This window comes from Brassica oleracea, chromosome C3 (genome assembly GCF_000695525.1).
Source record: "Brassica oleracea var. oleracea cultivar TO1000 chromosome C3, BOL, whole genome shotgun sequence".
Classification (NCBI taxonomy): domain Eukaryota; kingdom Viridiplantae; phylum Streptophyta; class Magnoliopsida; order Brassicales; family Brassicaceae; genus Brassica; species Brassica oleracea.
Window position 1 is genome coordinate 11,718,848 of NC_027750.1, and position 12,629 is coordinate 11,731,476.

At 37.6% G+C, this 12,629-nt stretch overlaps 4 protein-coding genes across 9 annotated transcripts; 3 read left to right on the forward strand and 1 right to left on the reverse strand.

Moving 5' to 3' along the window:
* Positions 1 to 6,056: 6,056 nt before the first annotated feature.
* LOC106329881 lies at positions 6,057 to 6,575 on the forward strand. Its single transcript, XM_013768490.1, has one exon. It carries the CDS (start codon positions 6,057 to 6,059, stop codon positions 6,573 to 6,575), a length of 519 nt encoding a protein of 172 aa, XP_013623944.1.
* Positions 6,576 to 7,210: 635 nt separating this feature from the next.
* Positions 7,211 to 10,337, forward strand: LOC106329511. 6 transcript variants are annotated; one of them, XM_013768194.1, is made up of 4 exons: positions 7,211 to 7,569; positions 7,659 to 7,811; positions 7,901 to 8,107; positions 10,233 to 10,337. In XM_013768194.1, exons 1-3 carry the CDS (start codon positions 7,255 to 7,257, stop codon positions 8,099 to 8,101), a joined length of 669 nt encoding a protein of 222 aa, XP_013623648.1. In that variant the 5' UTR covers positions 7,211 to 7,254; the 3' UTR covers positions 8,102 to 8,107; positions 10,233 to 10,337. The 6 variants fall into 6 exon arrangements, with proteins under 6 accessions (XP_013623648.1, XP_013623647.1, XP_013623645.1 ...); XM_013768193.1 differs by lacking the exon at positions 10,233 to 10,337 and adding an exon at positions 9,818 to 9,876; XM_013768191.1 differs by lacking the exon at positions 10,233 to 10,337 and adding an exon at positions 8,696 to 9,208.
* LOC106329882 lies at positions 9,648 to 11,133 on the reverse strand. Its single transcript, XM_013768491.1, has 5 exons — positions 11,121 to 11,133; positions 10,250 to 10,374; positions 10,075 to 10,153; positions 9,773 to 9,966; positions 9,648 to 9,686 (listed from the first exon to the last, which is right to left on the reverse strand). The coding sequence occupies exons 1-5, from the start codon at positions 11,131 to 11,133 to the stop codon at positions 9,648 to 9,650; spliced, it is 450 nt and encodes a 149-aa protein (XP_013623945.1).
* Positions 11,134 to 11,472: 339 nt separating this feature from the next.
* LOC106332585 lies at positions 11,473 to 12,473 on the forward strand. The gene is made up of 4 exons (XM_013771059.1): positions 11,473 to 11,740; positions 11,899 to 12,010; positions 12,094 to 12,159; positions 12,243 to 12,473. The coding sequence occupies exons 1-4, from the start codon at positions 11,580 to 11,582 to the stop codon at positions 12,333 to 12,335; spliced, it is 432 nt and encodes a 143-aa protein (XP_013626513.1). The 5' UTR covers positions 11,473 to 11,579; the 3' UTR covers positions 12,336 to 12,473.
* Positions 12,474 to 12,629: the final 156 nt, after the last annotated feature.

The following is a 12,629-nucleotide window of genomic DNA, read 5'->3' on the forward strand; positions in this document are numbered from 1 at the left end:
AAGTTGCCATTCAAGTTTTAAAAAATAAAAATAATTTAGATATATTTCTGATTTATACTTTAGTATAATGTAAGTTTTTTTAATAAAATATAGTAATTAAAAACACATTAATGTATTTTTATGTTTTAAATAAGAATCTCAATATTTTGATCAATTTTAATAGTAACTTCTAAATGTTTAATTTGTATTTTTGTTGTATTATTTTAAAATAATGTATTACTTGTTTTTTGAAAAACTTAAAAACTACTGCAAAACCAAAAACCAAAATCAAAATCTAAAAACCAAAAACCAAAATAAAAAGCTGAAAATCAAAAATAAAAAGCTAAAAACCAAAAACCAAAAACTAAAAACTAAAATCAAAATCTAAAAACCAAAAACAAAAACTAAAAACTACCCCAAACAATCATCACCTTGGTTTTAGATTCGATCCTAAAATATCATACTAATCAAAATTAACCATCTTTTTTATATTAGACATTATCAATATTAATTTCTGATATGGAACTTGAACTGATATCTCAAATACATATTTAAAATATAATTTATAAATTGAATATTCATGTCCTTAAATATATAATATTATCCAAAGTTGAAATTACCTATCCAAATATTTTATTTGAATCATATGAAATCATCAAAACAATTTATCCATTTATCTTTTAAGATCATAATATAAATATTTTAATTTAAACTGACTGAAATTATTTGACATATCTGAACTGAAACAAAAAATTCCAAGCATTAGACGATTTTCAATTTTATTATCTAAACCAAGCTATAAGAGTTAATCCCTAATTATGTAAGTATCTGATAATTTTCATGGACAGAAAATAACTAAAATTAAAATCCAAATACTAAGAAAAATAAAACATATTTATATTTGTCATACAATTCATTGTTAATATAATACATTGCCACATTAAAATTATGTATAAGTTCATAATATTTTTTCTATCAAAGCGTACTAAAACTTTGTTAATGTTATTTTAAGAAAATCATATTATTTATTTATTTTTATTTTATTTTCTGTTTTAAGTAAAACTCATGTAGTTTATTAAGAATTACAAAAAATTTACAAAAAAATTTATATTTATAAAGAAGAACAATCATTAGAAACTATAAAATTAAAACTCCATAAATTAATAAATTGTGTTTGTTAAAAATCCCTAATCACCGACGTTGACCTCTGTTATCCTTCGATGGCCGGAACGTCGGAGCCACCACTGGTGCCTCCAGTCCCTCCCGACCTTCTGTTCCTTCATCCTCCTGCTGTATCTGTCGTTTCGACGGTCTTTTCTTCTCAAGCCATCAAAGATTCGATTATGACGGAAGCCTCACCGGTTGCCAACGAAATTGCTTCCTTGCCTGTTGTGTCTGGTGCTTCACCAACACTTGTGGTTCCTCTTTCAAGTTCTTCTGCCCCGGAAGATGCTTTGGTTGAAAATCTGTCGGAAAAACCTGGTTCCCCTTCCAGTCGTTCTGGAGAAGTTCTACCTAAGGGCTGTCCTACTCAAGGTTCTGAGTTTAATTGGCTTAGCAGATCTAAAGCTGCAAGACAATTCCCAAAATCATCTATCCCCGTAACTCGTACTGAGGAAGGTGTACCGAGGGTAAAGGTTCCAAATGCAGTGTTTGAAAGAGGCGTTAAAGCTCACTCTGATTACATTGTTGGTATTTTCTATGGTAATGCCCCTTCCTATGGAAAGATTTGGGGAGTCCTAAACTATCTATGGGAAAAAGATAGAAGAGTAACGATTCACAATTTCTCGAAGAATGCTTTTCTGTTCTATATCTCATCGGTTTCTCTTAGACAACGGATCCTTCAGCAATGATTGTGGAGGGTTGGAGACTCTCCCTTCTTTGTAACTGAATGGAAAGCCTCCTTCAGTATCGACCCTCCGTCGCTGCAACGTGCTCCGATCTGGGCTACTCTTGACAAGGTTCCCTTTGATCTCCTCACTGACGAAGGCCTGGAAATTATCTCAAAGCCTTTGGGAAAGATTGTTGATGCAAAGTCATTCTCGAGTGTCTCTTCAGTGGATGTCAGTCATTGTCGACTTGACTATCAAATTGCCTACCATTGTAGAGATTGAAAGGGAAAACATATTGGTGGATGTTCTAGAGGTCACGTACCCTTGGCTTCCTCCTCTATGTCCGGTTTGCAATGAGATTGGGCATAAAGCTAATTTTTGTCCTACTCGCAAGTCCCAATCTTTGGACCACGACAAGGTTGGAGACAAGAAATTCTCTAAGTCCCGCAAGGACTACTGGAAAGCTAAGGATAAAACTAAAGAACATGTTTCTGGTACGCAACATTCCAAAGAACCTCCCATCCACGAGCAAACTGTGCCTGTTAAAACTTGTATGAGATCTGTTCTTGCTGATTTGGACCACTCGTCGGGTACAGCTATAGTAGCTGGAGATCCGGAGCCCTCTAGCTTTGTTTCACATCCAGTTGATAATCTGCCTTCCTCCCCTCCTCAACCTATTGCCCGGGAGGTGGCACTAGTCTCTACATTGGCAATTTCTTCCCTGGAAAATACCCAAGCCGTGGATGAGACTGTGCATTCTCTTGTACCTACTGTTCTTTCGAGCCAACCGGCTCCTGTCTTAGAAACTACTCAATCGGAGGCTCCATTCATGCCAACAGTGAATGCAGTTCCAATTAATTCTGTGGTCGATGGAAATCAAGAAAAATTTGCAGTGGTTTCTGCGAATCCGTTTGCTATTCTCGATCAAGAAGATGATCCACCTTCTGCTTTGAAGGACGATGAAAACCTCTCTTTAGTGGTCTCTTCTCCAGTGAATAAGCAATCTTATTCTCCTCCGACTATTTTTAAGACCCAGAAGAATAAGAAGAGAAAGCTTGCTAGAAGGTCCCCAAACTCTGGTGGTTCGCCTCCCCTCTCTTTAGGGGGTTGCAAACCCCAATAATTATATATATGTCAGATACATTTTTTTGGAACGTGCGAGGCATTAATGATTTTTCGAAGCATAGACCTCTGTCTTCGTGGATTAATAAAAGGAGAATTTGCTTTGGTGCTCTTTTGGAAACGCGTGTTAGCGAGGCTAATAGTATGTTTATTCTTTCGGTGTTGGGGCCGGAGTGGAAGCTTATAGCTAATTATCAGTATTCGGACCTTGGTAAGATATGGTTTTCGTATAAAGATCCTATCAAGGTGCAGCTTTTGTTTGCGGATTCTCAATCAGTTACTGTTAAAGTCTCGCCTCCTGAATCTTTTCCCTTTTACTATACCGTGGTTTATGCTTCTAACGGATTAGAAGATCGCAGGCAGTTATGGATTTCTCTGAGGGATACTGCTGTTGCTTTTGATTTATCTTCTCACCCTTGGATGGTGTGTGATTTTAATGAAATTCTAGACCCCCGGGAGTCGTCTAACACTACCAATATCACTTCTACTAGAGCCATGCGTGAGTTTGCCTCTTGCTTATCGGATATTGGTCTCTTTGATCTTGCATCACAGGGTCCTCATTTCACTTGGTCAAATCACCGTCCGTCTGATCCTATAGGCAAGAAGATTGATAGATGCCTAGTTAATGATCGGTCGCAGCTGTCTTACCCTAAAGGTTTTTGCTCTTTTGAACCGCCAGAGTTCTCTGATCATACCCCGTGTCATATACGGCTTACCTCTACCAGGCCTGAGTTTGGGAGCCGTGCTTTCATGTTTCCGAGTTATCTAGCTAATCTGCCATCCTTTGTTCCTACCATCAAGGATTGTTGGATCCAGTTAGGAGCTCATGCTAAGAACCTGACTTCTCTGTGTTACAAACTCAAGCAACTTAAGTCTCCTATAAAGACTCTTTGTAAGAAGAATTTTAGCCAAATTGAGAGAAGAGTGCAAGAGGCGAAGGTAGTTCTGGATTCGCATCAGATTCAAGCTCTAAATTTGCCTTCTGAAGATAATATTGCATTAGAAAACTAATCCCGGGAAACTTGGATGTTTTTGCGGCTCGCGGAAGAAATGTTTTTCCGTCAACGATCTCGTATCAAACGGTTGGAGGCTGGGGACTTGAATACCCATTTCTTCCATAGTATTACCTTAGTCAGGAATGCGTATAATGGGATTACTTACCTTCTAAGGGGGGATGGTTCATGATCACAATCTCTTAAAGAAGTTCATCAGATTGCAGTTGCTCATTTTGCTGGTGTTCTATGTACGCTGCGAGGATCTTATTGTCTCTTCTTGCCAAACTATCTCTCTAGGGTGGTCTCAGCTGTCTGTTCCGGGATTCATAAATCATATCTCTCTGTTCCGGTTTCAGTTGAAGTGATCAAATCTACGCTGTTCAAACTCTCTCTTAACCGCACGCCGAGACCTGATGGTCTAACAGCTGAATTTTTCAGATCAACGTGGAGTTTTATGGGTGAAGAAGTTTGCTCTATGGTTTTGAATTTCTTCAACTATAAGTTCATGCCTTCGGCCCTCAATTCCACTTCTCTTATCTTGATCCCTAAAAGACCAGGAGCAGAGAATATTCAGGATTTTAGACCGATTTCCTGTTTGAATACCTTATATAAGGTCATCTCCCGTATCTTGGCTGATAGACTGAAGAATGTGCTTCCTGATTTAATTCTGCCGAATCAAACATGTTTCATCAAAAACAGATTGCTGCTTGAGAACGTTTTGCTTGCATCCGAGGTGGTTAATAGATATCATAAGAAGAATCGGCCAGCGAGAATTACTCTGAAAGTTGATATTTCGAAAGCATTTGATTCTGTTCGTTGGGATTTTCTTCTTGCAACTCTCAACATTATGCAGTTCCCCCCCTGATTTTGTTGCTTGTGTTCGGGCTTGCATCACTACTCCTTCCTTCTCTCTGAGCATCAATGGCATTACTGATGGGTATTTCAAAGGAAAAACCGGTATGAGACAAAGTGATCCTATCTCTCCCCTGTTGTTTGTGGTTGTAATGAATGTCTTATCTTATATGCTGAATCGAGGAGCAGAGGATGGGATTTTTTGCTATCATCCTGGTTGTGTAGATGTCAAGCTTACGCATCTTGCATTTGCAGATGATTTACTGATTTTTCTTGAAGGTACAAAAACTTCTCTAGCAGGGGTTTTCACAGTTCTGTCCCAGTTTGAAAAATTCTCATGTCTAGTTAATATGGCTAAAACTTCGATGTTCTCCTCTGGTCTTTCTGATCAAGTACAATTGAATATCCTTAACCGGTTCAAACTGCGCTCCCTCCCTCTTCCGGTGAGGTATCTCGGTTTACCTCTCTGCTCCAAGAAATTATCAGTCAGAGATTGTGATTCGCTGCTTGCTCAAGTTAGAAGGAAACTAAATTGTTGGATGAATCGTCATCTAAGCATGGCTGGTCGACTTCAACTGATTTCATCTACTATTCCAGGTATTATTGGCTTCTGGACCTCTGCCTTTTGTATTCCAAAAAAGGTTTTAAAATTGATTCAGAGTTTGCTCTCTTCATTCCTTTGGCATGGAAACCTCGATAAGACCTCTGCTAAAGTGGCTTGGGATTCTCTATGCTTCCCAAAAATGAAGGAGGCTTAGGCATCAGAAGTCTTTCCTCTTGGAACACAGTGTTTGGCATTAAACTGATTTGGATGCTCTACTTCCGTGCTGGTTCTATTTGGGTTGCATGGGTCAGGAATAAATACCTCTCATCAAGTTCTTTCTGGTCACTCAACTCCCGAAACTACTCCATTGCTTGGACGTTTCGAAGGCTTTTAAAGCTGCGACCTATAGCTTTACCCTTTCTGCGTATTGTAGTGCGCAAAGGAGAGGAAACATTATCCTGGTTTGATCCTTGGACACCTTTTGGTGCGCTGATAGATTATTTGTGGTCTTCGGGGCCTGCTGATTTGGGAATTTCTCTGGATTCTCTGGTTTCATCAATAACTCAAGGTTCTTCTTGGATCCTAAGACCGACCAGGTCTGAAAGACAAGTGAATCTCCAAGTTTACCTATCTATCTTTTTCCCCTGTTTCTGGTTCAGACTAGCTATTTGGAAGGTTGGGGACCGTATTTGCTCTAAGTTTTCTATTAAGGCAGTATGAGAAAATATTAGGATGGCAAGACCTCCTGTTTATTGGGCGAGATTCATTTGGAACCAAGCTCTTATACCTAAGCATAGAATAACCTCTTGGCTGTTTATGCTGAACCGCAATCCTACAATGGATCGCTTGTTATCTTGGGGAATAGATTTGGAGAACTGCTGTCTTCTGTGCGGGAACTCCCCGGAATCAAGAGATCATTTGTTCTTTCTATGCCCATACTCTTTTCAAGTCTGGGAGAACGCTATTGGTGTGTTGGGTTTCATTAACCCTCCTGTTCAGTGGGAGTTGGTTCTTCACTGGTTATCTTCGGTCAGTAATCCTGCCCAGCTGGCAGCGATTCTTCAATTATGGCATGGCTCTATCTATGTCATCTGGCAAGAGCGGAATGCACGTTACCATAATGGGGTGACAAAACCTCATTTCATGTTATCTAGAGAGGTCATCAAGCTCGCAAAGGATAAGTCGACGGCTATGCGTAGCTGTGGGTCAGACTTTGCTTCAAGTTTAGTGGCTCTGTGGTCTTCGTTCTGATAATGTAGTCCCATGTTGCTGCATTTTCTTTGTTCACTTCCATGGCTATCGAAGTCATTGCGACCCTACCCCCTTTGTTTCTTTTTAAATTTCAATCTGCTTTTCTTTTAGTTCGTTGTTTTAAGCTTCTCATGTACTCTGTTTCCTTTTAATATGAAAGCCACTTAAAAATACAAAATAAAAATAAATTGTGTTTGTCTTAAAAAAATTATTTTGAAATCCAAAATTTTTCTCGGAACTATTTTTAAATTGATCATTTATCATTTTAAATATTAATTTAATTTTTAAAATTCTAAACCACAATTCTCAAATCAAAATATTCAATTTAGATTAGTATTTATCTCTTTAATAAAATATATTGGTCGTTTTTTTAATTTGTATGTGATGTATTTATAATAAAAACATTTTTAGTATTATCTTAAACTTTTGTTTAATAAAATAACATATTTTAATTTATAGAGTTTGTATATATAAATTAATAATGTTAGAAAAAAAGGAAAAGTGAGATTCGTATTTGTATTTTAAACCTTTTTATGTATATATAGTGTTTAATTAAAAATGGAAAAGTGAGATTCGTATTTGTATAAATAGGAATATTTACAATGAAAGTTATTTTATTTATTGGCCTTCACTTTTCCCAATTGAAGCAGAGAGGGGTCGAGGGTTGAAGAAAGCAGTGATGGATGCATCTTCAAGTTATCTCAAACCATGCTCAACAAGAGAGACGAAGAAAGCCATGGAGGTCGTTGTGAATTCAAAGCGGAAGGCCGAGTTCGAGCCTGAGGAGGAGGAGGAGGAGGAGGAGGATGAATGGGAAGAGAGCGATGGTGAGATTAGCGAATCTGAGATGTTACAGGCGCCTGAGTGGGATGTAGACAGCTTCGATGGTGTAGAGTATTACTCCTCTCCGGATGTGCAGCTTTCCACTTTATCCGACGAAGAGGAGGCCATAGAAGACTACAACATCATTAAACGCCAGCTTATCGACAGCAAGGTACGTACGACCTCTTTTTTTCTTTTTTTTCTTTTTTTTAGGGTTTGAAATCATATGAAATTGATATGATAGTACGATTGTGTGTGTAGGGTTTTTACGCTGATCCAAACCGAAAGCATATCTATCACTACAAAGGAATCTGTCCAGTGGGTTTGGACCGGGTCGCACTTCCCGACAGAACGTTTCGTGATTACTGGGAAGAGATGGTTCATGTCTGTCTCGAAAGACACAACCTAGACAAGGCTTGTTCTGTTTCTCTGCTTTTGTACAGACAAGTAGTAGTTATATGTACATTGTGTGAATCATCCTCTCTTTTTTTTTTTTTTGGAAGGATCCCAAGGTGGAGTTCGTTGAAGTCGTGAGAGGTCATTATCGCGGAGGACCCAGATCCAAGTCATACATTACTTTTATGGCCAGGGAGAAGCCAGATGGGCCTCTTGTTGAGTATCAAGCCAAGGCTATGGTTACTCTTGATAGAAAGAGACACCCCATCCTGTGCAGACCCACTCCTCCTACACCAAACCCCCCTTAAAAAAAGGTATTTTTTTATATCTAGTTAGTTTGTCCATGAACATACTGCATCTATGTCATTTATGCTTTTTGTTTGAAGCTACGCACCATAGAATGGTATTTCTGTATCTGTCATATACATCAAGGGTGGGTACGATTTGAATATGTAAATCTTCATGTGCATGAATGATTCTAGACTAATGAATTGGTAAATCTCCTTTTGCATACCTCTTCTAGTAAAATTAAAACAATAATTTTGTTTCGAAAATCGCTTTCTGCAGCTTTAAAAATATGATTTAAATCAATACAACATTGACTTGTTTTTTTTTTTTTTTTTTTTTTTTTTTTGTTATCTTGGGGGAGGGAACTCGCAGCGTATCATGGGAAGTCAGATTTAGGGGTTGTGACATTTTCTTTTTTGAATGGCTGTAACATTTTAACTTAAGGTTCTTAATACTTTTTGTCCTCACTTATATTTTGTTTAAGAATGACTGGACCTTTGATAAGGTGCGCACCTATGATCAGTTTTTCAAGAAATTCTTATTAGGACTAGTGCTGCTTTCAATGTTATTTGATTTTAGTTTGTTAATCTATGGATTTTTTTTGTGGATTGTAGCTTTAAGTTATTAGTGGTCCGTGCATGATAAAATCTTTTTACCCGCTCTAGACATCCTTAAAGATCTTCGGATAGATGTCTATCGAGTCAAGCAGCACGTTCTGATCATGGGAGTATTGTTAGTTATAGTCACAAGTGTAAATGCCTTTTACGGTTTGTTTTGGCATTTTATAGACGGTTTAAGCAGAATCATCATCAATTTTGTATGACATGTTGCGTTTTTTGACATGTTAATCTATATTATAAATGATGATTTTTTTTTTCTAAAGAAAGTTTAACATGACCAGGAAAAATGATAAGCAACTAGCATAAGATGTAAATCAAGAAAACAAACAACTTTCTAATCCATAGAGTTTACTACATTCTTTCAGTGTCATTCACCGACCTCAATAACCATTTGCAAAAGAAGTAGCAAAATATCCCCACAAATCTTCTTAAATCTACCATTAGCTTAGCTAATCAAAATGTGGCCAAAAGATTTTAAAACTACCATCAGCTGGTAGAAACAATCTACATTAAAATCTACCATTAGCTTAGCTAATCAAAATGTGGCCAAAAGATTTTAAAACTACCATCAGCTGGTAGAAACAATCTACAATAACCTTGGTTGCCAAATGTAGTAGTACCCCATGAGTTCTGAGCCACCACAAACTCTACTCCATCATCTGTTATGCCTCTTGCAAGAACAAGTAGACCGTGTTCTGGAGTTACATTATCTAGAGCCAGTGGCACATGATAGATTCCCTACAAAAAAAAACAAAAACATTTAGTGTTGATATATAATGGATTTGCTTTTATTTCAAGTAAACAGAAAAAGAGAGAGAGAGAGAGAGAGAGTAGTTTACTTACCATTCCAACATCTTCAAAGACCGGAAAGTTATTTATAACGATTCCCAAAGGTGTCCTCTCCAAAGTGTCATAAACAAATGTTCTTGAAGCATCTTGTCGTTGCTCAAAGTGACCTGTGGTCGTCCCTCCGTGCCCACGTGCTCTTTTCTACACAAAGTTTTGTTAAGTTGTTTAGAATGGTATGGATAAACTTTTAAATATACATGGAATATATATAAATACACTTACTCCTCTGAGTCCTACATTTCTAATGTAGTTGATCGGTATGTTCAGGTTTCTGAATGAAAAGCCTTTGGCCTGGGTTTGGCTTTGGATATGATTTGCCAAAACAAGGTATGACAAATCACGATGCTGGGCAATGGGTTTATCTTTGTTATAAGAAGCTTGTAGGAGATGTGTAAAGACAACTGATCCACAAGTATCTGTGTATCATAATAGGCATGCAACAACCACAATATAATAGATATACAATTAGTTTTTGGCTTGTAAACAATTAATAGTAGGAGAGCTGTTAAAGCCTAAGATAATACCTTCTCTTTGATTTATCGGATCACCGATAAGCCCTGAGGTAGTCCAGTCTCTTTGAATACTGCTACCATCACCAAATGACTATTTGTAAATGAAAGAAAAAAAAAATGTTAAAACAGGTCTCACCACATAATAAAACCATGCATGTTTAATTTGTCAGCCAATTATAAAATGTACCGGTATCTTGGTTTGAGGTTCGACTGGCTCAGCTTGCCTTCCACCTACTTGTCTTCCATGTCCTAGCTGAGCTTGTCCTCTCCCTCTCCCCCTCTGCTCAGCTTGTCCTCCACGTCCTTGCTCAGCTTATGTTAATTGTTCAACAGGTTTTTTTATTCTATCTTGCTGAACCAACTGTCCTCCACTTCACGTGAACCCAATTCTCAGATTGGTTACTTGATCTCTCTTCAAAATGCAGCAGCTACTGAAGAAGCAAGCGGGTTATGATATCTTCCTTTTCTCAAGCCATTAGATTCCACAAAACGAAATTGGACACATGCTTGCTTGGTTTAGAGTACTTGATTTCCTTTTCCCGATCCTGAGTAAAAATCTTTGAGATTCAAGTCCTGCGGATCATGAGAGCCAAACCATCTTCTCATACTTAGTCTTTCTTCCGAATGACCTTTGAGACATCCTTGAATTTCATGAACTTGTAAAGTTTGCACCTTTTTTCTAAAGCATGCACAAAACTTGGAGATTTCTACTAAAGTTTCCACCTTTATACCACTCAAAGATTCAAAATGTTTACTGTTTGTTTGTTCACATAAAGAGTAGCACAAGCAGATTCTGGAAACTGGAAACACACAGATTTGAAAGAAACAAACAAGCAAGCAATGTATGAACAAGATGAAGAAATAGGGTCACGTACAACTGAAAGCTACCCTTTTTGAACAACTGAAAGCTATCTGAAATGCAAATTATCACACCTTTTTTTTTCTATTTCTCAAACTCTTTTTCTTGCTCCTTCATCTCTCTAAACTCTTTCTCACACTATAGATAGGGGAGTGACACGACATGTCAATATAATCTCTGTTTACTAACCTCCTCGTACGGTCCCCTCTCATTGGCTCATTTTAGAGCTTTTCTCTTCCAAAACAAACTAGAGGCATTAACTAAATGGATAATTAGTGTAATGTAATTTCCACCAAAATAAAGAGGGAAAAGCAGAAGAAGCAAAATAATTATTAAAACTTAAATAAATACTGTAAATACGCAATTTCATATTATGATCTTAAAATGAATCTAAAATATACGAAACTGAAGAGTTATTAACTGAACCAAGAATAAATTCCGATTTAAAATGAAAGAGAGATAAAAATTTAAATATATCCGATATCCAATTAGTATTAATCGAAACGATCCAGACATTAATAACCCGAATAACCGGTTCCAAACAGCTGCCCGAACCGGTTCTATTACGATGTAGTTGAAATAATCTCCGGTTTGACAGAACCGTCTTTACTTATCTCAATCGGAAACAATCAAATCGTCGTCGTCTCCTTGATCGGGAATGTTGCCTCTGATGAGGGAAGGAGGAAGGATGGCGGGAGGATCTGAGAGAAAGACGATACTAGTGGGTCTGGTTCTAGCCCTTGTTCTTGGCGTCGCTGTTTACTTAAGGCTGTGGACAATCGATTACACTCTATCGTCTGACGACACAGAACGCTTAAGGTTCTCCTCTTCTCTTTTCTCAAATCGGAGTTGTATTTGCTACAAGTATTGGGTTTTTGTGATACGGGTTCGTTAAAGTTTCAGACTTTATGTTTTCAATCGCCTCTGAATAGCTCAGCTGTGTTTATATGGTTGGTGATGTTTACATTGGTGTGTAGGAGACAGTTTGATTTGGCGAATAGGGAAGCAGTGGATGAATCTGCAGAATGGCGGAGAATGTTTGACAGTGAAGCTGAGAAGGCTTCTAAGTGTAACTCAGAGCTGGCACTGGTACTATCTTCTAAGCTCCTCCTCCATGTAGAAAAAGTTTTCTTCTTTTTTTTTTAGAGCATTGTTTTTTTTTTCTTGTACAGATGAAAGAGTCGTCTGGGAATGGAAACGCGTTTACTCTCAATCAAAAGCTAGAGTCATTACATAAGGTGACATTACCATTTCCCAATAGACACTCCTTATAATATTGGATGCTTGTGGGCTCATTACTTCTTTGCTCTCTTGGGTTTAGGATAATGCGGCGTTGCTCGGTGAGATAGAGACATTAAAACAAGAGCTGGAAGCTTCAAGGTTAAAGTGCCGTTCAAGACAGGCACCCCGTTAGATTAGTTTTCGTGATAGACATCCTCAGACTCCTGTCTTTAGTTTTTGCTCATGTTTAACAGTTGTCCTATACGATTTGTAGGCTCTTTCTTGGAATATGTACTAGCAATACCTGTAATATACACCACCGTTTTCGTCACTTTGTATTGAGATAATCGGATAATCCATCCTAGAATTCAATTCACTGAAATCATCTGTTGTTTTCATAGTATTGGATCGTGTTATGTTATCTTTACATCCTTTAAGTTTTTAGATTCTAAATAATGATAACAGTTTCAAGCCATTCATGTTCGTA

Bases quoted from the DNA above. Each gene is read 5' to 3' on its own strand.
- LOC106329881 (XM_013768490.1), top strand. From the start codon at position 6,057: ATGGCAAGACCTCCTGTTTATTGGGCGAGATTCATTTGGAACCAAGCT.
- LOC106329511 (XM_013768194.1), top strand. From the start codon at position 7,255: ATGGATGCATCTTCAAGTTATCTCAAACCATGCTCAACAAGAGAGACG. The intron at 7,570-7,658 runs GTACGTACGACC...TTGTGTGTGTAG, and splicing joins GCCAGCTTATCGACAGCAAG to GGTTTTTACGCTGATCCAAA. The intron at 7,812-7,900 runs GCTTGTTCTGTT...TTTTTTTGGAAG, and splicing joins AAAGACACAACCTAGACAAG to GATCCCAAGGTGGAGTTCGT.
- LOC106329882 (XM_013768491.1), bottom strand. The intron at 9,967-10,074 runs GTATTATCTTAG...TATGATACACAG, and splicing joins TCCGATAAATCAAAGAGAAG to ATACTTGTGGATCAGTTGTC. The intron at 9,687-9,772 runs GTAAGTGTATTT...TGTGTAGAAAAG, and splicing joins GAAATGTAGGACTCAGAGGA to AGCACGTGGGCACGGAGGGA.
- LOC106332585 (XM_013771059.1), top strand. From the start codon at position 11,580: ATGTTGCCTCTGATGAGGGAAGGAGGAAGGATGGCGGGAGGATCTGAG. The intron at 12,011-12,093 runs GTACTATCTTCT...TTTCTTGTACAG, and splicing joins GTAACTCAGAGCTGGCACTG to ATGAAAGAGTCGTCTGGGAA. The intron at 12,160-12,242 runs GTGACATTACCA...TCTTGGGTTTAG, and splicing joins AGCTAGAGTCATTACATAAG to GATAATGCGGCGTTGCTCGG.